Source organism: Mauremys mutica, chromosome 1 (genome assembly GCF_020497125.1).
Source record: "Mauremys mutica isolate MM-2020 ecotype Southern chromosome 1, ASM2049712v1, whole genome shotgun sequence".
Classification (NCBI taxonomy): Eukaryota; Metazoa; Chordata; order Testudines; family Geoemydidae; genus Mauremys; species Mauremys mutica.
Genome location: NC_059072.1, coordinates 98,280,982 through 98,304,024, shown reverse-complemented (window position 1 = coordinate 98,304,024; position 23,043 = coordinate 98,280,982). Strand labels below are relative to the sequence as shown.

General features: G+C 47.6%; 1 protein-coding gene across 9 annotated transcripts in view; it reads right to left on the bottom strand.

Moving 5' to 3' along the window:
* Positions 1-23,043, bottom strand: part of SYN3 (synapsin III) — a 332,551-nt gene that overhangs the window by 23,651 nt on the left and 285,857 nt on the right. For all 9 annotated transcript variants that reach the window (XM_044986995.1, XM_044986977.1, XM_044987004.1 and 6 more), the window contains one exon: positions 15,620-15,682. In XM_044986995.1, the coding sequence (XP_044842930.1) occupies positions 15,620-15,682 (63 nt within the window). The remainder of the gene's footprint in view (positions 1-15,619; positions 15,683-23,043) is intronic.

Genomic DNA, 23,043 nt, shown 5'->3' with positions numbered 1-23,043 from the left:
ACCGTCCTCACGGCGTGGGATCGATGTCCGCGGCTCTCCATGTCGACTCCGCTACCGCCGTTCGGGTTGGTGGAGTTACGGAGTCGACAGGAGCGTGTTCGGGGATCGATATATCGCATCTAGATGAGACGCGATATATCGATCCCCGAGCAATCGATTGCTACCCGCCGATACGGCGGGTAGTGAAGACGTACCCACAGCTGAAATGCTCCGAAAAAGCATTCGTTATAGATTTGTGGCATAACTTAACTCCAAGCATGTAAATTACTCTTACCCTCTTATTTACCACTAAACGTCTGACAAGAAAAGAAAATCAGGAGTGACCAGGAAATAGTCATTTATACCAGAACACAAAGAAGCGAGATTTTATTTATTTTATTTTTTTTGCCACTCCTGGTCTCCAGATCCCTAGCACTTCACATTGCCCTTATCTAGTTTCACACGAAGGCCTGGCACAGGACTCCAGGCTGGAAGCGTACACAACACGAGCCCCATGAGGATGATGTTCCTAGGGGAGACCATGTACTGCAGGCAGTGCAAGCTGGAGGTCATGGGAGTGTGTGCGGGGGAGGTTGGCTAGAGGTGTAGAAGGAACGGGATGGCGCGATGCTCAGGGGTTTGAGGTCTATACCCAAAGGGCTGCAAATTTTCTGGGAAACTAGCTTTTCACAATGTTATATTTATTTACTGGAAATACATTGGAACTTTCAAAAAAGAAATGCTGGAAAAAGGAATCACTAAGTATAGAGGATAATCAGCTCTCTGCCAAGAGATACTAAAAAGGGTAAAGAAAAAAAAGAGACTTCTCCTCTCCCAATAGTGCAAAAAAACCAATCGACCAACACACCCCAGACAATGTTACTATCTTCATGTCACCAAACACAGCCTTTAGGAATGTGCACTGGCAAAAATCTACTCTGGTGCATCAGTGAAGCCTGGCCAACTACAATGCCCCCAAATGGTAGTGTGTGAAGATGGATGGGTTAATTTAAGCAGGTCTATAGTATAGGGTCCGGGCAATATGTGATTTTCATCATGCATTATTATTTATTATTTGTATTGCGGCAGCATCCAGAGGCCTCAGTCAAGGATCTGGACCCTGTTGTGCTAGGCACTCTACAAACATTGAATAAAAAGATGGTCCCTACCCCTCAAGAGTTTACAAACTAAATCCATATATGTGTGGAAAGGGGCTGGAAAGAGCCACAGGTCTTTGTAAACCAGTCTGAAGGAAATATATGCATTGGTGGTTGGTGTCTCTTTGTAAAGAACGAATGAGCTATTCTAAATGTCTACCTAAAATCATGGGAAGGCAGCTGCCACCCTGAGTATGTAAGTAGAAGAATAATGACAAGTTTGTTGCTAACCTGCAATGGGTGTGTTTTTTCATTCATATTAGAGTTTGTAAGTTCCAAACAGAAAACAAAAATGCAGTCACATCCTGGCTTAGAAATTCTCTCTTACCTAGAGACTAACAAATTTATTTGAGCATAAGCTTTCGTGGGCTACAGCCCACTTCATCGGATGCATTGCATGGAACATATAGTGAGGAGATATATATATATATATATATATATATATATACATACAGAAAACATGAAAAAGTGGGAGTTGTCCTACCAATTAATTAGCCTCTTAGAGTTGGTAGGACAACTCCCACCTTTTCATGCTCTTTGTATGTGTATATATATCTCCTCGCTATATGTTCCATTCTGTGCATCCGGTGAAGTGGGTTGTAGCCCATGAAATCTTATGCTCAAATAAATTTATTAGTCTCTAAGGGGCCACAAGCACTCCTGTTCTTTTTGCGGATACAGACTAACACGGCTGCTACTCTGAAATCGCTCTTACCTAGGTGAGATACAGATCTAGCAAATTTTCGAGTACTGGAAGAGCTGAGGTGAAGGTGGATTGCAAAACTGGTTTTGCCCTTGACTGCTTCTATATAAATTATTTAAAAAACTGTCCCAAGGATGCTAGCTCCTAACTTCCATTGCTTTGCTGAATGCTGATAAGCCTCTTTGTCCTCTGCTGAGTGGAGGAGAAATGCAATTTTGTGACATCATTATTTATGTCCTCCAGAGAAAGAGAGTGAAGGGAGGACACAATAATCAGGCAGAATTAAAAATAAAAATGCACCCAGCCATCTTTCTCCATCATAGAGGAGGGATAGGCTTGCTTTGTGCTTTGCAGTTCAACTTTAAATTTGAGCTGTGCTGAGCAAATTTCTCAGCTGCTCCCGGCAGCTCTGGAAAACGGGTGAGGTTGTGATGAAGGTGCTTAGAGAGGTGTATGATCTGGAGAGGAGAGTACTCTGATTATACAGTAGTAGCACTCTGTTTTGAGAAATGGTCACAGCCCCTCGGGGAAACTAGAGGCCAGTTTGTTAGTGTTCAATATTTTTACACAGATAACGCTAGAGCCTGGACAAATTGAATGAGATGAGTTAGTCCCACTCTGATGAGATGCGTCTGGGAGTGACTACATTGGGCAGACAATGCACTAAATTACAACATACGGTATTCTCCTGGACCCGTTGGCAATAGGAAATAGGCAATAGAAAAAGACCATTATATAATGACCTATTTGGAGCAGGGACTCTTGTGGGCTCTGAAACAAACTGTGCTTGGCGGTACAGGGTCTCTCCGTGCCCAAGCTGAAATGACTGCATTTTCAGCCAAGTAGTGTTTGCCATAGATGGAAAAGAGGGCACTGCTTCCTTTGACAGCTAGATTCAGGCCATGTGCCTGTCCCTTCTCCCAACCACTTGGACTCTTGCTCAGAAATCTGGGATGCAGCAGAAAGGGTCTGGAATACCTTCCACGTTGTGGAAGACAGAAGCACATGACTCCAGAAGCTGATATTCCAAAGGACCAGAGGCTATTCATTCAGCTTGTTGGTTTAACAAAAAAATACATGGGTTTTTTAACAGGAACCCAAATTAATAAATGAATGCAACAAAAGCCAAAGAAGAATTCTCTAACAATGCTACACAAGAACAGGTTTGCTATCCTCCCAGCACGTGAGTGACATAGGGTGATCCTTTTCAGACATTATAGGAAACCATCTCCCTAGATGTCTGTTCTTCCTGAGCCAACCCTTGGATTCAATTAACCTTCCTGTGGAGTTCTAAGGGCTTTTATAGATAAGAGAACTCCCAGGATTCCCCTATTAAGTGGCTCTGTGCCTTCTTTCCCAACAGGCACAAAACCAAAATCATCCCCAAACAAAGAAAAAACGTATTCTGTCAATTGTCTGATCCAGCCAAGGTCATCTCAATAGGGTATCATGGCTCAGGATAAAGTTTGTTTAGTCCAGATACAATTATTACTTTGAAATCAGGTAAATAGTTACAGTCTAATTAGACTGATTTTCCTGTCTTATTGATCAGTCCTGCTACTTTATTAAGTTCCTTGTTTTACATATTTTATATTTGTTTCCTCTCCTCTTGTAACTTTTTTTTACGTCACTATTAAATCCCAATCAAATATCTATTGTTTTACAGAGAGTAAGTTCGGATCCCAGTTCAGTGAATCTGGATACATTGTGACACTGGGGTGATGGTGTAGGAATGCGTCACTAATGAGCCAAACACACTCAGGAGGAATATTTGACATTCCACTTAGCCAGCGGGTAATTGTAGCTTTTAAAATGTTATGAGCTGAACCAAAAAAAAAAAGTGTGAAAAAGAGGCAAAGGAAGCTAGAAAAAATTAACAGGAATCATTTCTTCTCTTCTGCATCCTAGTATGGATCAACCCAGTGTCCCATTAGTTCTGGTAAAGTGTGCAAACACCATCTCCCGATATCAGTCTATTTGCTAAGCTGTCCTGGCTGTTTGATCAGTAATAGATTCATTCTAAAGCCATCAACTACTGTTTGCTATAGAGTTTTGCTGACCTGTTGTGAAGAGATCTGGCCAGGGATGTCGACAAATGTCTTTGTGAGAAGGCTCCCTGCTGAGCTCTGAAGATTCCCTGAATCAGATCCTTCTTTGGCACTGGTATATCTTAGTAGTGATGCTATTATTATTCCTGTAGTGAACTGGGGAGCTCAGAGGGAGATTTGAGGATATACACCCATAGCAGCCATAATTCCTTTGGATAGGGACTACATCTTCATAGCCCATTAATGAAACCCTTTGACTGGCTACTGCAATTTGACCTAAGGCTAGTATTCCCTCCCTGCTAGATATTGAGGGCTTGTCTACATGTGGACACAGAGGCCTTGTCTACACTACAAGACTATTTCGAATCAACTTAGTTCGAATTTGTGGATTCGACCTTATGAAGTCGAATTTGTGTATCCATACTAAATACACTAATTCGAATTTCTGAGTCCACATTCACGGGGCCAGCGTCGACTTTGGAAGCGGTGCACTGTGGGAAGCTATCCCACAGTTCCCGCACTCCCCGCTGCCCATTGGAATGCTGGGTAGAGCTCGCAATGCCTGCTGGGGGAAAAATGTGTCGAGGGTGGTTTTGGGTAACTGTCATCATTCAACCGTCACTCACAAACGCCCTCCCTCCCTGAAAGCGCCGGCGGGAAATCTGTTCGCGCACTTTTCTGGTCGGTTACAGCGCGGACGCCACAGCACTGCGAGCATGGAGCCCGCTGCGATCATCGCTGCACTTATGGCCGTTGTCAACTCCTCGCACCTTATCGTCCACCTGTGCAACAGTCAGCTACTGAGAAATCGGGCGAGGAGGCTCCGGCAGCGCGGTGAGGAGAGTGGCGCAGACCTCTCAGAAAGCAGGGTACGCCGGGCAGTGGAGATCATGGTGGCAATGGGTCAAGTTCATGGTGTGGAACGGCGAATCTGGGCACGGGAAACAAGCACGGACTGGTGGGACCGCATAGTGCTGCAGGTCTGGGATGAATCACAGTGGCTGCGAAACTTCAGGATGCGTAAGGGCACTTTCCTTGAACTCTGTGACTTGCTGGCCCCTGCCCTGAAGCGCCAGGACACCCGGATGCGAGCAGCCCTGAGTGTGCAGAAGCGAGTGGCCATAGCCCTCTGGAAACTTGCCACGCCAGACAGCTACCGGTCAGTAGCGAACCACTTTGGCGTGGGCAAATCTACCGTGGGGGTTGCTGTGATGCAAGTAGCCCACGCAATCGTTGAGCAACTGCTCTCAAAGGTAGTGAACCTGGGAAACGTTCAGGTCATCATAGACGGCTTCGCCGCGATGGGATTCCCAAACTGCGGTGGGGCTATAGATGGGACTCACATCCCTATCCTGGCACCGGCCCACCAGGCCAGCGAGTACATTAACCGAAAGGGCTACTTTTCCATGGTGCTGCAAGGACTAGTGGACCATAGGGGACGTTTTACCAACATCAACGTCGGGTGGGCGGGCAAGGTTCATGACGCGCGTGTGTTCAGGAGCTCTGGTCTCTTTAGACTCCTCCAGGCAGGTACTTTCTTCCCGGACCACAAAATAACGGTTGGGGATGTGCAGATGCCTACAGTGATCCTCGGGGACCCAGCCTACCCGCTAATGCCCTGGCTCATGAAGCCCTATACAGGCGCCCTGGACAGTGAGAAGGAACTCTTCAACTACCGGCTAAGCAAGTGCAGAATGGTGGTGGAGTGTGCTTTCGGACGTCTCAAGGGGAGATGGCGGAGCTTACTCACTCGCTCGGACATCAGCGAAAAGAATATCCCCGTAGTTATTGCTGCTTGCTGTGTGCTGCACAATCTGTGTGAGAGCAAGGGCGAGGCCTTTTTGTCCGGATGGGAGGTTGAGGCAAATCGCCTGGCTGCAGTTTACGCTCAGCCAGACACCCGTGCCGAGAGAATATCCCAGCGGGAAGCGCTCTGTATCCGGGAGGCTTTGAAAGCAAGTTTCCTCGGAGATCAGGGTAACCTATGACTCTCCACTTGCTTTCAAGAGAAACTGACCCTGGGCCTGTGTCAGTTTGTGTCGATTTGGATCTGCGGCTACATGCCTTGTTCTCCAAGTTTCCCCCACTTCCAAAGCACGTTTTTAACCAAAGTAATTGTTACACTCATTATTAATAAATCTTTCTTTTACTTTGCATTTCTGTTCTGGTGTTGAGACATGGACGCATACTGTGCTGGGCACGGTGTGCACTGACGTACAGACCGCTTCCTCCATAGAGGACTGACATCCTCCTGCTCCTACATAGGTCTCTGGGGTGGGGGACGGATGACAGTGGTTCTGCATGAAGGGGAGGGTTTGCAGGAAGGGGCGAGTGGTGCCTTCTTTGCATAGGGGTTTGGATGACGGCAGTGGGCTGCGGGTTTCTGCGTGGGAAGGGGTGATGGGTGTGGGAGAAGGGTGACTGTCCGTGGATGAGGGCTCTTGTTGGGGCTCAGGGCAGCGGATAGGCTCGTGGATCCGTTGCAAGTGCATCGTAAGGGCAGCCTGCCTTCACAGTAATGGCGTGACAGGCGCTAGGACCCTGGACAATTATACACATTACGAAATGAACAGGGGCAGCATACACAACACAGAATGACCCTGGTGCCTACTGACTGCAGTGTGTGTGTGCCCCGCAGTTGATCCTTTCCCCAAGTCTGTACCCTGGTACTGTAGGCTATACCGTGCAAGTATGAAACCCCTGTCCACCCCATACACCGAAAAATCCTCTGACAGGAAAGACATGACGGAAACAGTGATTAACAGCAAACAGCTTTTATTAATCTAATAAACAGTGGGGGGATGAACCTTGGATTTGGGACTGGCTGAGCCTATAAGGGAAGCACTTCTACAAATTTCTAACGTGAGAAGTGCGGGGTACACGGCCGCTCTGCTCTGGTTCAGTGACAGTTCTCACGTCCTCTACCACCCCTCCGTCTTGTACTTTTGGGTGAGGGGGGGCCAGGACTTCTTGGCTGGTGAGGGCGATTGCAGAGACACTGCAGGGGGGCCCTGTCCTCCAGCCTGTGGTCCTGCAGGACATCAACAAGGCGACGAAGCGTGTCCGTTTGTTCCTTCATGAGACCAAGTAGCGTTTGGGTGGTCTGCTGGTCTTCCTGCCGCCACCTATCCTCACGTTCCATGAGTGTGCGATGCTGCTCACATAGGGTCTCCCTCCAGTGTTTCTGCTCTGCAGCCTCTGCTCGGGAGCAGACCATCAGTTCAGCGAACATGTCGTCCCTAGTCTTCTTCTTTCGCCGTCTAATCATTGCCAGTCTCTGCGAGGGGGATGCCTGGGCAGTCCGGGAAGGACCCGAAGCTGTGTGATGGGGAAAGTTAGTGATTTCCTTGTACAGATACATTTTCGCGAACAGTGAACACCGTCTAGTCAATTTCCATGAAGAAGACCGTACCGGACAACAAGTGTCACGTGGTCTCCAGAGAAGCACAACATTTTGGCCTACGCTCTGATTGGCTGCGCCATTGCACAGGAGAGCGGAGAAGTCGGGAGAGAGAGCAGAATCCCTCTAGCAGAGAGTCCTGGTAAGCCTTACAGTACATTATGCTTATCAGTTAACGGATAGCTGTGCCGTCGTGCTAACGGCAATCTGGAAATCAGATACTATGACCCTTTTGCAGCCACTCCCGACACTGCAGGGGAAAGATCAATGTATGCTTTTCCTGTGTGGCCTACAGCACGTGGCTGCTAAGCGCGGGGCTTTGTTATGCAAAGTATAAGTAAACCATTAAGAACAGTAACTATTCGCTAATTGCCCTAATTAGATGCAGCACTTCAGTAACGAGATTACCCTGAGGCGTGTCTCTCGAGTGCAGAAAGAAAGGATGTTAAGGGAAGCACTTCACCGACCGGGACCCTACGCGGCCATGCTGGTAGAGGCGATGGTTCCCCTGTATCTGAGGATGTCGTGGCGTGGAAGAGTGAGCTTCACCGGAGGACCAAATAGGGCACCTCTTCCTCGAAACCTCCTGCGGAGGGTATTTGAGGAACTGTTTGAAGCATTTGTGGAATTGTCCATGGAGGACTATTGTTCCATCCCAATCTGTGTAGACCTACTGTTCGTTTAGTTTCCCTTTAAAAAGTTTTAGATATAGTATTTATAGATAGAATTTATATTTTTGGTATACATGTTTTCGAGCAAATAAATATTTTCTTGTTTATACGACTTACCGCCTGATCCTTCCCCTGACTCTGAGTCCGGGTTCACGGCCGGTGAGGGTTGGTAGGGGAGTGAGGGTGAGGAACAGATCCTGGCTGTCAGGGAAAGCGGCATTGTGTTCGCTGTCGCCTGCGCCTTCCTCCACGGACCCTTCGTCGTCTTGCCCATCGGCGAACATCGAGTAGGAACTGTCCTGGCTCACTATGCCATCCACTGAGTCCACGGTCAGTGGTGGGACAGTGGTGGCAGACCCACCGAGAATGGCATGCAGTGCCTCGTAGAAGCGGCATGTCTGGGGCTGTGCTCCGGAGCGTCCGTTTGCCGCTCTGACTTTTTGATAGCCTTGCCTCAGGTCCTTGACTTTCACGCGGCACTGCATCGCATCCCGGCTGTATCCTTTCTGTGTCATGGCTTGGGAGACCTTCTCGAAGGTCTTTGCATTACGCTTGTTGGAGCGCAGCTCCGACAGCACAGACTCCTCGCCCCACACAGCGATCAGATCCTGGACTTCCCGGTCTGTCCATGCTGGGGATCTCTTTCTATTCTTGCATTGGGCTGACTCCTCTGCTGGAGAGCTCTGCATCGTTGCAGGTGCTGCGGAGCTCGCCCCGATGTCCAGCCAGGACGTCAGATTCAAAGTGCCCAGACAGGAAAATGAATTCAAATTTTCCCGGGTCATTTCCTGTGTGGCTGGTCAGAGAATCCAAGCTCCGACTGCTGTCCAGAGCGTCAACAGAGTGGTGCACTGTGGGATAGCTCCCGGAGCTACTAAGTTCGATTTGCATCCACACCTAGCCTAATTCGAGCTAGCAAGTGCGAATTTAGCGTTACTCCACCTGTCGGGGTGGAGTACCAAATTCGAACTAAGGAGCCCCCTAGTTCGAATTAAATGGCTTCCTGGTGTGGACGGTTGAGCGATTAGTTCGAATTAACGCTGCTAAATTCGATTTAAGATCCTAGTGTAGACCAGGCCTCAGTAAAATTAATCCGAATTAACTAAAGGAGTCAGGGCTGGCCCACAACATTGTGGCACCTGAGGCGGGGAGCTCAAATGATGCCCCATGCCCCCTCATTTGGATCAAAACCACTAGGACCTCTACACTCTGGGTCCTAGTGGTGCCCCACCCCCCCCCAGTCTGGCACCTGAGGCGGCCACCTCAGTTCGCCTCATGGTAAGGCCAGCCCTGAAAGTAGTACATTTGAAGTAGCTTAGTTAAACCGCATTAAACCCCTGGGTGGATACTCTCATTCAGAATTAAAGTGGCCTTAATTCAGTTAATTCTCTTCCACAGTGAACTGGAGAAAAAGACCCTGTGCCATCCTGGAACCCAGACCTCTCTTCTAAGGGTATATCTACACTGCAGTGAGACACCCACAACTGGCCTGTGCCATTTGATTGGAGCTTGCGGGGCTTGGGCTAAGGAGCAGTTTAATTGTAATGTATCCTTGCAGGGTCCCGGAGCCTGAGCTCCAGCCTGAACCCAAATGTCTACACCACAATTAAACACCCCCTTAGCCCAAGTCAGCAGGCATGGGCCAGTCATGGGTTTTTAATTGCAGTGTAGACATACCCTGCAATGCTACATCCCTTCTATCAACAGAGAAATGTGAATATAACCTTCCTGCAAGGCAGGATTTCAAATTATCTTGGGAGCCTAAAAAAATCAGCACTGTGTATTTCAGTTGCAGTTTGGACACCCAACCACTTTATGGCATCAAAAAGTCAGAACACATGGTCCTTGCAACGAGGGGGCATTGACAGGAAATTCTGGTCTCCCCAGCTCCGATTTCTAGGTGTAGTGTTCCATTACTCCCATTTCCATGCTTATATTTCCTAAGTGTTCACGGACTCCAGAGTCTCAGGGTCATCACATCCTCTTTTGTCTCCACTCTGATCGCTGCAGACACCCAGTCGTATTCCTCTTCCACTTTCACTAGTCATGTGTCCACACAAGCAAAGAATCTGTCAGCCAGGTACATAATTATTATAGTAGTCCTTTATAGAGAGAAGAGTGCATTAGCTTTCTCTCTGTATGTGACCCAAACTTTACTCTGTTCCACACCTTAAACCCACTTTCTATTATAGATGGGTTGATGAGGCAGTTATCTGTGACCATATTGGGTTCAGACTAGAGTTCAGATACAAGGTATCAGTTCAAAGTTGAATTGGGTAGGATTTGAGTTTGATGGCACTCAGATGTGCAGCAATGGGCTTGTAATAAACAGACAGACAGATATGATAAAAATCTTATGAGCTGTTCTCATGAGATTTCCACCCCAAATGGTGGAAGTCATACGACATCAGCAGAGTTTGTGATCTTTCCTCCATCTCAAATGGCAAACATCTCACAAGCTTACTTGTTCTTAAAAGGTTTGTGCCATATTGCAACTGACTCACAAGAACGGCTATTCTCACAAAATTTGCTCAGACTCCTTCTCTCTCCACAAATCCCCTCCGCTCCTCAGACACCAGTGGATTTAACCCTCACATTACATTTGGAACTGTCTTGCACATTGCTGGGGTCACCTCATAATAAATAATAATAATAATTGATAAAATTATTCTGAATTTTCCTTTCACAGCTTCCCTCTCAGCACCTCTAGTTAAAGGCCAGCCTTAGCCACAGGTTTCAGCTGTCCCAAATGCAGGCTGTGTGTCCTGGATCGGACACAGCTCTCCGTGTCCAGCAAAAGGTACCAGACCCATGTTTAAAAAGTGGGATACTCCTGCTATTTTCAAGGTGGGTGGTATCTCCTGACTCCTGAGTCAGAGAGACTGCAATGACTGGACTGTTCTGATACATGTTAAATCATTGTTTGTCCCCGATTTAGGAAAATATTTGTCCCTTGACAAACCAAGGTGACTTTTGCTCTTTTTGCTTCCTCTTAATACACTGGATTTTCAAAGCTCTCATTTTTAGAACATTCTATTTCCAGTCCCAGGAGAGACAAGATGACGAGTCAACCTTCCTGATAAAAGCCTCCTGGTATTTTTACACTACATAGTGGCTCTGTTTAGTTTGTGCTATATTTAAATAAAAAAAGAAATCCTTCTGTTCCAGTGAGAGAAAAATAACTCTGACCACATTATTATGAACAACAAGTTTTTTTTCTGCGATGCAATAAATTCATCTGAGCTGGGATCAGTATTGGGAAGATGTTTTCATAATTACAGGTTGGTGTGGATCTGAAGTGGCTCTTAAACTGGCCTAATTAGAGAGGTCTAAAAATAAAATCAGAGTAGCTATATAGAAAGTTGCTCTTATTTTATATATATGAATGAATGTCCCACAAATATGTGCTGTTTCTCCTGTGTACAGATAGATTTGACAGTTGTTTCCTTCCCATGGTCTGTTCAGGGAGAGGTGTAGAAGCTTTCTGAGTGAATTTGCAGTACTGGGCTCTATTCAGGGGGCATTTCAGAGTGCTGGTATCACACACCTGGGGAGATATTCACATACTCAGTGCTTTCCCCTTCCCAACAGGCTCAGGGACAGAGTCAGCTGGAGAAAGAAAGAAGGGATGCCTCTTCTCACCCTCCCTCACTTCTCAAGTGCAATCCCTGTCCATATCAGGGTGGGGCTGCAATTGGCTCAGATGGCATCATACCCTGATTTGGCAGATGTCTCCATTTTTAACTGAGTGCTCACTGGCTCGGTTCTGTTCTTGGGAAGAGCCCTCCTGTTAGGGAGAGTCCATCCATGGCTGTTGGTAGAGTCCTCTGTTATTGTTGATCCCTTGTCCACCTAAATGGAGCACGAGAGAAGTTCCTCTACAATAATTCAATTGAAAACCTTAGATGTTGCCTAATTAATATTTTTGACACAGCAGTTGCACAAGCAGCACATAGAACCACCGGGTGCAAGCTTAGTGTGCCAGCTGGGTGCGAGGGGCAGGCAGTTGCTCATGAGGTTAAGGTGGCGGTCTGATTTTTGGAAGAGGCTTGTGAGGCATTGATGGTGATGGGTGCATGCACATGTCTGTATTGTAGGTGGTGGGGTTGACTGGGGCTACGGTGTCTCTCTTCGGGAAGAATGCTTCCCTTCTCTGCCTGAGCCATTTGGGAGTCTCTTGTTCTCGGATTTGTTAATGGAAATCTCAAACAATGTTTTATTACAATCCTTCCTCTCCACTCTGACCTTACACGCAGTGCGTCACTTCTTGGCGAGCCTCACTATCATTGAGCTTATGAAGTCTTCTGTTTTTATCATGAATGCTTGACGGCTGCGCCTTCAGAGTCAGAGTTGCCAACAGAGCTCATTCCTCATAAGTCCTAGTTTAGTTATTTTTATTTAAATTTTGGAGATAGCTCCCTCCCCCTTTGTTTAAAAATGTTGTGGGGGAATTTAAGGCTCATGAAAATGAAGGACACATGAATGTGAAGGGCTGGTTATTATATAATGCTCATTCCAGTGTTTTACAATAAAATAATAAACATTTAGAATGTATACAGCCCTTTATATGTTCAGAGCAATTTACAAATACGAGCCAATTAACCCTTATTACATCAATGTGTAGGAAGCATTGTTATTCCTTTTTTTTTTTAAACAGATGGAGAAATTGAAGAGAAGCAAAATGACTTGCTCAAGTCCACATTGTGAATCAGTGGCTGAGCTCTCTCGGGCAGGGACCAGCTTTTTGTTCTGTGTTTGTACAGCAGCTAGCACAATGGGCCCTGGTGCATAACGAAAGCTCCTAGCCCCCTACTGCAATACAAAAAAGCAACAAAAGCAAAAAATCTGGACTGACCCTCACCTCTTTGCTCATTTCTTTACATCACAGTCTCTTCCATTACTGACGATATTTTAGCGCTTTTCAAATGTAATGATTTTCTCAGCTCTCTCTCTCTTAGCGAGAAGGATCACCGTTAGCACTTGTTTAAAATGTGGGTTTACTGAAGCCCTCTACTTTAGTAAGTGTTTTTGATGCAAGCATGATGAGGTCTTATCCATGATGGGACTCCCAGGGACTATGGAAATATGTACGTTTGTCAGTAGTTTAATTACTTAGGCCTTTAGTTTCTCCAGCACTTTTGCACAAATACCAGCCACCGGATGAACATTAATTTCTTGAGCTGTTCAAAAACCTCTTTCAAAACAAAACCAAAGCTCTATCTCTGACCGTGCCTACATTTCACTACTAAGGAGCATCCTCAGGGCTGTTATCTTGCTGTATTGTCTTCTGTGGTGAAGACCAATGGGCAAAAATAATTTAGCTCCCTGTAATCTCCTTATCCTCTCTGATTGCTTCTTTAAATTTACACTATGGTTGTCAAAATGATCCATTGACTATCCTGCAAGCGTCCTGCTTCTGAGTTACTTGTAAGAACGTTTGATTATTATAACATGTTCTTCAACTATCTCCTTAGCTCTGTTAATCTCCATTTCTGTAGTTCCTTTCTGGCAGCCTCACCTGGGCTGTATTACCATAACTTTAAAGGACAACTTTTTGGTCAAAGCCTTTGCCATTTAAACATGCCAGGTTTCTATTTTCTCTTCACCTTCTCTCTTCCTTTTTTTTTGTTCTGGAAATTGTGACTTGGATAAAGCTGATTACATGAATTTGAATTTCCCTTCAAGATGCTTCTAGCTGGAGAAGGGCCCCAAACAGAACCCAAGGTTCAAATACCCCAGAGCTTGGATGGTGCTCAAAATCAGTTGCAAGTGGTCCCTAACTTCATAATGGGCTAATCTAAATCTTGGGCTCCGAACAGCCCCATAGCTTTGGGATGTTTCATATCACCCCACCTCTACTGAGACTATCTCCAGTTGTAACTAATTTTTATGTAACCCCCTGTGCTATTGCATATGCTTTTGCCCTGATGTGTTATTTGGTAAACCTCTTCTATTATAACCAGCCATGGCACAAAAATCTCAGTAAAGAATAAGGAGAAAACAAAGATCTGAGGTCTGATACAGATGAGACACGCTCAACTTCTGCTGAGAATACAGTGGTAATTTGAGACACACCATCCATGTGAACTGACAGGGCAGCTTCTAAACGATTCTTCAACCATCTCAACTGCCAACTTGGGTTTCTTTCAGCATAAGTGCGACACATTTATGACCCACATTACAGATGTGATAGAACAGCAATGAGGGTGCGGTTCACCTGAGATACCCACTCTGCCCAAGGGAGCTGGAAACCTTTGCTTAGGTGAAAAGTAGTATGTACATCGGTCTTCTGGGTTGTTCTGATTGGATTTCCCTGGCCAAATAGCTCACAAGTGCACATTCAGTGGTTCCACCTACACCTAGTGCTATGGTTATTGCATTACAGTATGGTACAGCCTAACAGCTGTGTTGGTTTAAAATACAGACAAACTAATTTCATTTAGTTTTCCTGTTTATTTAAATACTTGTTCTTTGATGCTCAAGACTACTCTAGCAGTTGCTTGAGACTGTAGTCAGCTTCCTCTTTGGCAATCACAGATGGAGCACACAAACCACTGGAAAATTATAAGGAGTTTCTATATGAAAGACAGGAACCTAGAGAATAATTTTGTTTCCAGGGCTCAGGCCTATAGGCTGTTCTAAACCTGGGTCTTGCATAGTTTTCTGTTTAGGCAAAAAAAAAAAAGGTGAAACTTAGGGGGAAAAGGCCATTTTTTTCCTAGTGAAAAACTTAAGCTAGGGTATTTCTAGTGATTCTTCTTCAGCTTTTATTGGAATCCAAAGAAAAACCAGGAGAGATGGTAACTCCCCCAAATCAGAACCAACTATATTCTGGACACAAATAGGATGCCTAGATATAAGGGTATATGTGATGGAGGTGACTATGGAAGATACAACATTGTAAGTGTGTTTGACTAAAAGGGTTGCTGCCACCCTCCCCTCCCAAAGAACAGAGGTTGCCAATTCACTAAAGGATCCCAGGGAGCCTGGGAAAAACAAACAGGTTCTTTTGGGCAGGGAAGAGTTTTTCAGGATTCCTCTCTTGGCAGGCAACTAGGCAGTCTGCCTTCCTCCTTTGTAAGGGCCAGCCAAACTGTCCTGGTTCCTTCTAGTGGGGAAAGAAAATAACTGAAGGGCTTCCATTTGATAGAGTCAAATAATAATAACAGGGTCAAGAAGATCAATGCTGCTTCTCCCTCTTTTACAAGGAGACAATGGGAGATTGTGAGCTCCCAGGCTAAGGGCACTTTGCAGGTGCTCAGTAAAGAATATTTCTCTTTTCAGAAAGCACAAAAATGACCAGCCTGATGGCTTCAGGCCAACTGATTCAGACACCTCCCTAACCAAACCAAACCAAACCAGCCCAGCCCAGCCCAGCACCCCCACCCATAATAGTCTCCAACCCAACAGCACCTGGGCGCACACCCTATATAGGCCTGCCTCTTAATGAGCCACAGCTGAAGGCCCTTTCCTCCCACACTGGCAGTTAATGCAGCTTGGACTAGCTATGGCAGAAGCTCTTTAACTTAACCCCTTCCCTACCCAGCTGGTTGCAGGGTACATACCCCTGTCACAGTGAGGATACACAATATATATCTGTAAGTTTACATGTCTATATATAGGGATGTAAAATGGGTGAGTTGTGTCAGGCTTTTCCTTACCTTCCCCATTCCAGCATGAGCATGTCCCAGCTTGACCACGACAGGGAAATTTGGGGTTGTGAGCTGAAAGACAGAAGAAAGAACCCCATTAGTATCTCTGTGGCAGTTCTTATCACCCAGCTACATTCTTGCTGGGAAGCTGAATCACCATGTCATGGTCAAAGAAGAATAGTCCTGTGGGAAAACAGTGAACAATATTTTTTTCACAGGTCTCCAAATGATTCTGATATGGAGGCTAAGCAAAGTTCCTCAGAGTCAACCCCCCTCAAAAGCAGCAACTTCAAACACTCCGCCTGCACTTCTTCCGGTTCGGGCCTTTCCCAGTCTCTCTCCTTTATTTTGGTCCCTTACTTTTTCTGTCACTGTCCCCATTCCCTCCCTATATATTCAACCTGCACCTGCAGTTTTCACTGGGGTAACACAGCGATTCAAAGGTGACATGAGAATCTGAGTTATTTTCACAAAAACTCCCAACAGTTCTCATTCCCCATCTGCTTCCCCTTTCCCCTGGCAGTGGTGGTGATGTGTGTGTAGGGGGGAAAGAGAGGAGGGAATGGATGCCAGCTTTTGGGTCAAACTCACAAAGACAATACGCTAGTACAACTCTCTTGCAGTGTCTTTCATGGGCAGGTATCATAGGCTGGGAGAGGCTGAGCCTCCCCAAACAGCCAGGTGTGGCCCTGCCTGGGCTCTGCCCCCAGGTCCCCTCCTGCTTCCCTCTCTGTGGCTCTTTTTGTCCCCCATGCCGTGGCTCAGCGCTCTGGGGCTGGGGGCACTGGAGCCGCACTGCCTGCCCGTCCGGCACTCCGAGGCTGGGGCAGCCTGGGGTGGGGGCGCTCTGGGTTCCAGCAGGGGGTGGAGGGAGCAGAAGGGGCAGGGCTGGGGGCTAGCATTCCCGAGCTGGCGGTTTACATGCCGCCCATGGTGTCTTGTCTCACTTTCTCTCCTCCGAATTCACAATATCATATGGGGGGGGGGAGGGGGAATAAAAGAATGGGCGAGGGCAGGGATTAAATAATATAATACAAACACTCACATTGTGTCCCTTCTGTGTCACTGCCTCTTGTCTGTGTGTTGAGCCTGCAAGCTGATCCAGGCAGCCACACCACTATGGGGCTACACTGACTTCATCAGGGCTGCCGCCAAGGCGTAAGCATCCCTCAGTAGGGCTCCATGCAGGTGGAGATGTGCACCTACACAGATTAGCTGACAAGATCGGGGCCTTAAAACGTGTAGTGGTTTGGGCCTGTTTTCTTACATGATTGTGAAGGGCCATGTATGACACTATAACACCGAACTTTGTTTCATGTTGCTCTGCCTGAAGTTTGTGGACATCACACTTAAACCCCACACCATAGGGTGCTTTCTTGCATCTCTCTGTGATACCATCATCCTGCACCTTATCATGTACTAGTGCATTTAAGTCAGCTGAATGCCCCACCATTGCCATACACTACACTGTATATTTATTGTACATTTGCCCAATTTAATAGGATTTAGAGATTTTTGTCTTTATTTAAATGCATGAAGCGTGAGCTGGATTCATTAAACAGTTACCCTGAAGATTTGATGGTGGCAGTGAGTTGAAGTTGAACAGATAAATGGCTTTCCTATTTGCTTGAGTTGGAAAATAGATAAATAAATTGTTCTTGTGCTAGTTACCAATTGTCTATATGGACAGGAACCTGCTATGCCCTAAATATAGAATTGGGTGTTGTCTTCATCTGTGACATTGTGTGGTGAGTGGCTGAGGATAGTTTCTGTGTCAAGGAAGGATCAATGAAAGAGACAATTTTTCTTGTTTTTTTGCATTATGAAACTGTATTTTTATTAAGAGTTCCTGGTGATGATGGAGTACTGCTGAAATCACTTGGAGTTGTAAGGACCAAGCCTGTTAAAGCAACAAGAGCCTGTAATCACTCTGTATTGTATATATGGGCCAGATCATCAAGTGGTGTAAACTGGCCAGGCTCTGCTGAAGTCAATGGAGTTATGCCAATTTACATGAGATAAGGATCTGGTCCTGACCCCCCAAATCTCCTCTACATATCTATCTAGATCAGGGCGGGCAAACTTTTTGGCCTGAGGGCTGCATTGGGTTTCGTAAATTGTATGGAGGGCCAGTTAGGGGAGGGGGTTGTGGCCCAGCCCCCACCTCCTATCTGCCCCCTGGGACTCCTGCCCCATCCAACCCCCCTTGTTCCCTGACAGCTCCTCTGGGACCCCTGCCCCATCCACACCCCCCCGCTCCCTGTCCCCTGACCGCACCCAGACCCCCACCGCCCATCCAACCCCTCCTCTCATTCCTGACGGCCCTCCCAGGACTCCTGCCCCATCCAACCACCCCTCTCCCTGTCCCCTGACTTCCCCTGGAACCCCTGCCCCTGACTACCCCCTGCCGCCCCATCCAACCCCCACTCCTTTCTGACTACCCTCCGGGGACCCCTACCCCCATTCAACCCTCACTCTGACCCCTATCCACACCCCCACCCCCTGACCACCACCCTGAACTCCTCTGCCCTCTATCCAATCCCCCCCCCACTCCCTGACCCCTTACTGTGCTGCCTGCAGTACAGGTGGCTGGCAGCATTACAACTCTGCCGCCCGGCTGGAGCCAGGCCACGCCGCCGCCACCGCACAGCACAGAGACCAGGTCAGGCTGGGCTCTGCAGCTGCGCTGCCCCAGGAGCTCACAGCCCCACTGCCCAGAGCATTGCGCCGGCGATGGAGTGAGCGAGCTGAGGCTGCAGGGGAGGGGGGACAGCAGGGGAGGGGCCGGGGGCGGATGTGGCCTGCGGGCTGTAGTTTGCCCACCTCTGATCTAGATAGAAGGCTAGCAAACTGGCCACCATAGGCAGACAGAGTGATTAAAGGGGTCGAGAAAGTATAACACCGGTAGTTACAAGGCTATACACACACAAAACCCAAGAAGTTCAGATGACATCACAAGAGCAGAACTGGAATAATTAGAACCCTGAGCTGTATATTACACAGCCTTAGTCACTGCTGTCCAGGGTGGTGTGTTACACAATCAAATGACAACACAAGAGTTTAACAACAAAAGCATATTTGTACTGAAATCATGCACAAAATAAACCAATGTCCTTCAACGTGTTTAATTTTTAAAGAGTGTCTTTTGCGGACAAAATAACTTTGGATGGTGTTTAAAATTTGCATAGTTGTTGAAAAGCTTGGGGTACAGACTAAGTTCCCTCTAAGCTGCGCGGCCGCACGGAAGGCTATCAAGGGCTGCACACATGTGCAGCCACAGGGGCCTGGACTGGAGAGGATCCTTGCCCCTGGCCTCAGGCTGCTGCAGCAAGAGAGGGCTGGGGGGAGTCCTCTCTTCCCGCTGCAGCCCTGGGTCAGCCTGCACCCCAAACTCCTCATCCCCAGTCCCACTCTAGAGTCTGCACCCCTAGCTGGAGCCCTCACCCCCCCACACCCCAACCCTCTGCCCCAGTGCTGAGCCCCCTCCCTCACCCTGAAACCCTCATCCCTGGCCCTGCCCCAGAGCCCGCCCCCAAACCCCTCATTCCCAGCCCCACACAAGAGCCCGTACCCCCAGCTGGAGCCCTCACCCCCCCCTTGCAGCCAACCCACTTTCCCTGCCCTGAGCCCTCTCCTGCACCCCAAACCCCTCATCCTAGCCCCACCCCAGAGCCCACACCCCAAGCTGGAGCTCTCACTCCCCCACACCCCAACCCTCTGCCCCAGCCCTGAGCCCCCTCCAGCACTCCAAAGCCCTTGGACCCACCCCCACCACACATCACCTCCATATTGGTGCACATAACAAAATTCATTAGAAGGAATATTGGGTACAGAATGTCTGCGGGTTATGGGATGGGATTGTGACATCAGACATAACTTGGCCAGTCATCATACAACTGATGTTAATTCATTTGCATAACAATGTTTTTCATTAAAATGCTATAAAATATATTCGAGGGTTTTCTTACACTCAGCCTTTGACGGAGTAAGGTTTAAAGGCAAGCCTAACTTTAACCATGTGAGTGGTCCTGCTGACTTCCAGGAGAATACTGTGTGTTTAAAGCAGTGGTACCCAAATTTTTCCTGTTGGCTCCCCTCCTTATCAGTAATGGAATCTGTCCACGGTTCCCCTCCATTCCGGCACAATTGGTTCAGCAGCAGAGCTTGGGCTGAAGGTGGAGCTGGGGGCAGAACTGGAGCCAGGAGAGGAGCTGGGACTAGAAGTGGAGCTGGGCTGGGGGTGGAGAGGGAATGAGGGCAGAGCTGTGGCTGGGGCTGGAGCTGGGCTGGGGGCAGAGCAGGAGGTGTAGTGGAGCTGGGGCTTGGGTCAGAGCTCGTATGAGAGCAGAGTGGGGTTTGATGACGCTCCCTCCCTACTCCCTGGCGGGGTTGGCTTGGGCCTCACTGTGCACCCCCCAAACGTTCCTCTGCACCCCCCCCGGGGGGCATGCACCACAGTTTAAGGACCCCTGGTTTAAAGTTAGGCACATGCTTAAGTACCTTGCTGAACTGGGTCTCAACAATGCCACATTCTGTTGCAACGATGCACTGATGGCAACATGGGCCAAATTTGCAAACTTGTGTAGCTCTGTGTGTATTATCATTTGCACATGTGACTGGTGACTGTCATAGTGTGGCCACCTCCAGCATGCCCTCTGGTGAACTCAGGTAGCCTTACAAGCAGCCTCTGCTTCAGTTCCCCTGTTCAAGGGGCTTCTTCAATAATGCACAACCGGTTTGCCCATTTACACCCCTTCTCGGGTTCCAGTTTATTAAATTAACATTCAAAATAAAGTTCTCAAGTTCCCCCTCAAGTCCATCCATTTACTCTCTTATCAGGCCACTCCCAGGCCTTTCCTGCCTGTAGTCTCACTTGTCTGTAGTCTCCCTTCCAAGTTCCAGATTTCTCTGCTGGAGCCTACATACTCCCACCAGCCCCTACACTCCACTCTGGTCTCTGCAGTATCCTGGTGCTCTTTACAGGGGAATCAACAGATCCCTGCCCATGTGTGCCTCCTTAGTAACTGAGTTGGCTGGCCCCAGGTCTCAAGCCCTGAAGGGACAAGTCATTTTGTTACATCCTCCTACCCCACTTAGACCCTTGCCCACCACAGCGCAGGTTCTACCCAGCTCTCCTTTCATCTGACGACTTTCGGAGAGAAACTGCTCTCTCTCCTGAACTGTCTCCATCTTTGCTATCTGGAGAGGAATAATCCCATCTCTTTTGTCCACCAGTATTTTGATTTGTCACTCCAAGCCCTGCTTATCTGTGGCTAGCTTGTCCCTTTCTATCAAGCCAGCTGTCTGGCTTCTTCCAAAGTTGCCAATTCCTTTCCATACCTCTCCTTTGAGGAAAGCAAACTGTTAATGGACTCTCCGAAAGCATCACAGTCACGCCCTGTTCACACCAAGAAGCCTTGTCTTGCCACCCCGTAGGCATTTCCACACCCTTGTCATGCATCTCCAGAACTGATCCTCTCTCTGACTTAATACCCTTTATCTAAGCCTATAAGAGCTCTATGTTCATGGACTCATAGTTTAAGGCCAGAATGGACCATCAGATCATCCAGTTTGACCCCCTGTACATCACAGGCCACCAACGCCACCCAGCAGCTGCACATCAAACCCAACAACCAAAATAAGCCCGAAGTATTACAACCCACAGGAGACTAGATTAATATGTGCCAGCGGCAGATCTGTGCCCCAGCAGGACCATGGTGCAATGGCAGAGAACTGATTAAGTGAGATATTGATAATCCTGGCAAGTGACCCACCCCCCTCTCGCACACTCTGGGGTGCAATCCAGACCAGTGAGGGGTTGTGTCACTGCCTGCCCTGCACCCAGAACTTCCTCAAAATGCTCTGCTGCTGTAGCACCCTTTGTTCGGACACTCCCAGCCCGCACACAATTCTGCACTGAATGGCTGTGTGTTACACAGCGTGGACTCAGCAATTCTGATTCCAGCAGCCTGCTTGTGACACCCCAGCCACACTCTGGATACACCTGGCAAGATGGCCCCAAACTCCCTGTCTCAATTTTCCCCAAGCCGTGGCCCTGCAATGTTCAGCCCTGTCCCGGACCAGAGATATTAAGGTTTGTTTGCTCCTTTAAAGATCCAATACCCAACAGCTTGCCACATTAACTGGAGTTAACATTCACTTTAAATCCAACGCAGCATGGGGTTGGTTTAGATTAAAAGTAAGACAAGCTTATTAACAAAGGAGATAGGATTTTAAGTGAGTTCCAGCAGAAAAGATAGAGTTAGAAAAGGTTACAAGAAAATAACGTTCTCTAGAGGCTAAAACTTAATAAAACAAGCTACAGCCTTTGTTCCAGGTCATTTCCGTACCAATCTACCTTCCAGCAAGATGGGCTACCCACCCTCTAGTCAGGATCGCGCACAAAGTCCTAAATTCCATTGTCTTCTTAGGTGAAAGATAACTTGGAGTTCTCTGCCCCTTTCTATACAGCCCAGTGAACCTTTGAAATAGATTGTTCTGACAATACGCCCCACTCCCTGCCCCCCACCATAGTAAAGTTCATTCAAGCTGTGTGGAAGGCAACATGGAGTCTGGTGAAAGAAATTCTGTGCTGGTTTCTTTCCCCACGGGTGTTCGCTAACATGCAAATTGATCTGTTTCCTGCGATTTCCTCCCCCCTGTTGTTTTGATGGTCCTGTTTACCTTCTATGTAATTTGCATTCCCATTGTCTCTTACCTTCCACGTGCCAGAACCACATTCCTTTGTCTAGGGTGAAGTAACTTTAGCCCTGCCTGGCAGACACACTTTGATAACATAATTTCCAATATGCTTGTAATTTTGAATTTGTGCCCCCTACATACACCAAGAAAGAAAATTAATGATCAGTATGTTATTAGCTTTCTATGGATATCTGACATGACCCCTTTTAGATACAGGTTCTGACATTAGTGAGTTGGGGCACACTGAACTGGTCAGGCCAGCTGGAATTCACTACCAGATATCAGTGAGCCCCTTGCCCTATTGCATTGGGATGCTATTAGGGTCTCACCCACACACTGCAGATGAAGGGAACACCCCTCTTCCCAAAGGTCATTCACTGCCAATCTGACCTGGGGGCAAGTTCCTTCCTGACCGCACATAGAACAATCACTTAGACCCTAAACACATGAGCAAGAACTAGTCAGCCAAGACCTGAGAGACAGGGTACTTGGTGCCACAGCAGAGCCCTGACTCCGCACCATCCGCCCTCTCATCTCCAGCCAGGGCCATCCCTGATGCTTCAGAAGAAGAAGATTAAAAATCGCCTCCAGAATACATTGGTGGGTGGGGGAAATCCCTTACTGACCTCCTGCACTGTCCTGTATGATAGAGGTAGGGACAGATGTGGCCCCCAAGGTATTTCTGTCCCCCTCACAATCTCTGCAGTTTACTGGTCATCCCTTCTGACCCT